At 32.9% G+C, this 2,027-nt stretch overlaps 1 protein-coding gene across 4 annotated transcripts in view; it reads right to left on the bottom strand.

The window, feature by feature from the left end:
• Positions 1 to 1,807, bottom strand: part of LOC107608872 (floral homeotic protein AGAMOUS) — a 12,868-nt gene extending 11,061 nt beyond the window's left edge. For 3 of the 4 annotated variants that reach the window (XM_021107020.1, XM_016310635.2, XM_021107019.1), the window contains exons 1-2: positions 1,587 to 1,806; positions 1,167 to 1,423 (exon numbers count right to left, since the gene is read on the bottom strand). In XM_021107020.1, the coding sequence (XP_020962679.1) occupies positions 1,167 to 1,251 (85 nt within the window). In that variant the 5' untranslated portion in view covers positions 1,252 to 1,423; positions 1,587 to 1,806. Of the gene's footprint in view, positions 1 to 1,166; positions 1,424 to 1,586 lie in introns of all 4 variants that reach the window. The other variant, XM_021107018.1, reaches the window with a different exon arrangement.

Raw genomic sequence — 2,027 nt, 5'->3', positions numbered from 1 at the left:
ACTACATAATTGAGAGTAGGTAAAAAATTGACGTCAGGAATATGAGGAAGCTTTATTATATTTCCAGAAAAATGAAAGCAATCAAGAGAGAGAAGTGATTTGCTTTTATCCATTCTTATATCATGGTTTTGCTTTTAGCTCTTTCTTATTAATTAATGTTTCAATTTAATAATAATTAATAATCCGTATTCTTTTGTTTTAAATGAATTAGTTTGGATAATGTTTTTCAAAACTCTTTATTCACCTGAAATTTCTTATGTGGAGACAGTGAGGTATGGGCATTGATAATTGCCCATAAACCCTAACCGCAACCATGATGATTCATTCCTCCACTATATGCAAGGACAAAAATTCAAGAAAGTGATGAGGAATGAAATGAAATTTCCATAACCCTAAAGTCACAACTTATTTATTGGTTATGAATTAATGCTGCAAGAGAAGAAAAAAAAAATCAGTAACCATATTTGAGCATGAAACCCTAATATGAATATCTGATTTGGTTTCACTAATTCTAAATTTTCATTAATTACCAACACTAAAGAACCCTAAATGTTGCTCCTTTCACAGGTAGTTGGGTCCAGTTAGGTCAAGTTAGTTGAATATTAGTACAAAATTTGGTGATTTAGTCGGAATAAAAGAAAATCCCCATTTTTGTCTTGTGCGGAAAAGTGAAAAGTGAAACCCTAACTCTAAATTGCGGATCTGACATGCAAACACTAATTAATTAATTAAAGCATATAGAGAGAAGGAAGAGTGAAGAAGATCAGAAGAAGAAGAAGAAGAAGTGCATTATTTACAGATTTGTACTGGAAAAAGAAAACCTTTTTGAACTTTGGTATCTGACATGTGTAGAGAGAGAGAAAGAGAGAAGAGAATGTTGCACAAGAGAAGCTAAAATTCCAGAACTGAAAAAATCTGTGTGTACCCTAATTATTTGTGAATAGATCTGATTCTTCTTACTTCATCATCATCATCTTTTATCATAAATCAACTACTTCAAGTGTGTGTGTTGCACCTTCTATATACATTCATTATTTCATTATTTTCTTTTCAGTTATTAATTACATAGATTTGCAACTTATTTTCAAGAAAAAGAAAAACTACACAAGAAGAAGAGAAAAGAGAATATTTTTTTTTAATTAGAAAACAATTTAATTTGAATGAACCTGTTGTTGGCGTACTCGTAGAGGCGGCCGCGGCTGGAGAAGACGACGAGGGCCACCTCGGCGTCACAGAGGACGGAGAGCTCATAAGCTTTCTTGAGCAAGCCGTTGCGGCGCTTACAGAACGTGACTTGGCGGTTGGTAGTGTTTTCAATCCTCTTGATCTCAATCTTGCCTCTCCCCATCTTCTTCTGATGTTGTGAGGATCCTTCTTCCGGTGCTTGATTTGGAAGTTCCATGGTCCCTTGATTCTGCTGAGACTATAAAAAAAAATTAAGGTATTAGTTATTTATTTATTAATTAATCATTTCACTATTAGCAAAAAAAAAAAAACCAAACAAGGAAAAAAATACTGTCCATTAGCATAGAATAGAAAATTATGATGAAATTAAACAAGTGATGAATAAAAGGAAGAATGAAAACCTTTGGGAATGAAAACCCTATTTCAAGTTGTTTGGGATAACACAAAACTCAGGTGAAAGTTTTGCAGAATATGGAAGTTGAGTTGGATTATAGCTAGGAAAATAGACCTTCCAACCATTAGCCAATTACTTTCACTTGTGTTTTTGAGAGAGAAATTAAGAGAGAGAGAGAGAAGGGTGAATGAGGAAGCTAGCTAATAAGGTTGATATTGAAGTATGAAAGCGAAACAAAACACAGAAACTTCTCCGATTTAATTTGTTGTGTTCGCGAGTCGGATATATTTTGGATACGTCATCGATACTTGTTTGGTATGCATTTTTCTGTATCTAATCCTGTTTTAATAAAAAATAAAAAATTTTTTACTGGATACGTTTAGACACGTCTAAATATTATCACGTGTCAACGTGTCTAATTTTATTCTTAACATGTATTTTTTAGATG

This window comes from Arachis ipaensis, chromosome B07 (genome assembly GCF_000816755.2).
Source record: "Arachis ipaensis cultivar K30076 chromosome B07, Araip1.1, whole genome shotgun sequence".
Lineage (NCBI taxonomy): Eukaryota > Viridiplantae > Streptophyta > Magnoliopsida > Fabales > Fabaceae > Arachis > Arachis ipaensis.
Note: the sequence above shows the minus strand (reverse complement) of the source record. Positions and strands in the feature narration are given on the sequence as shown.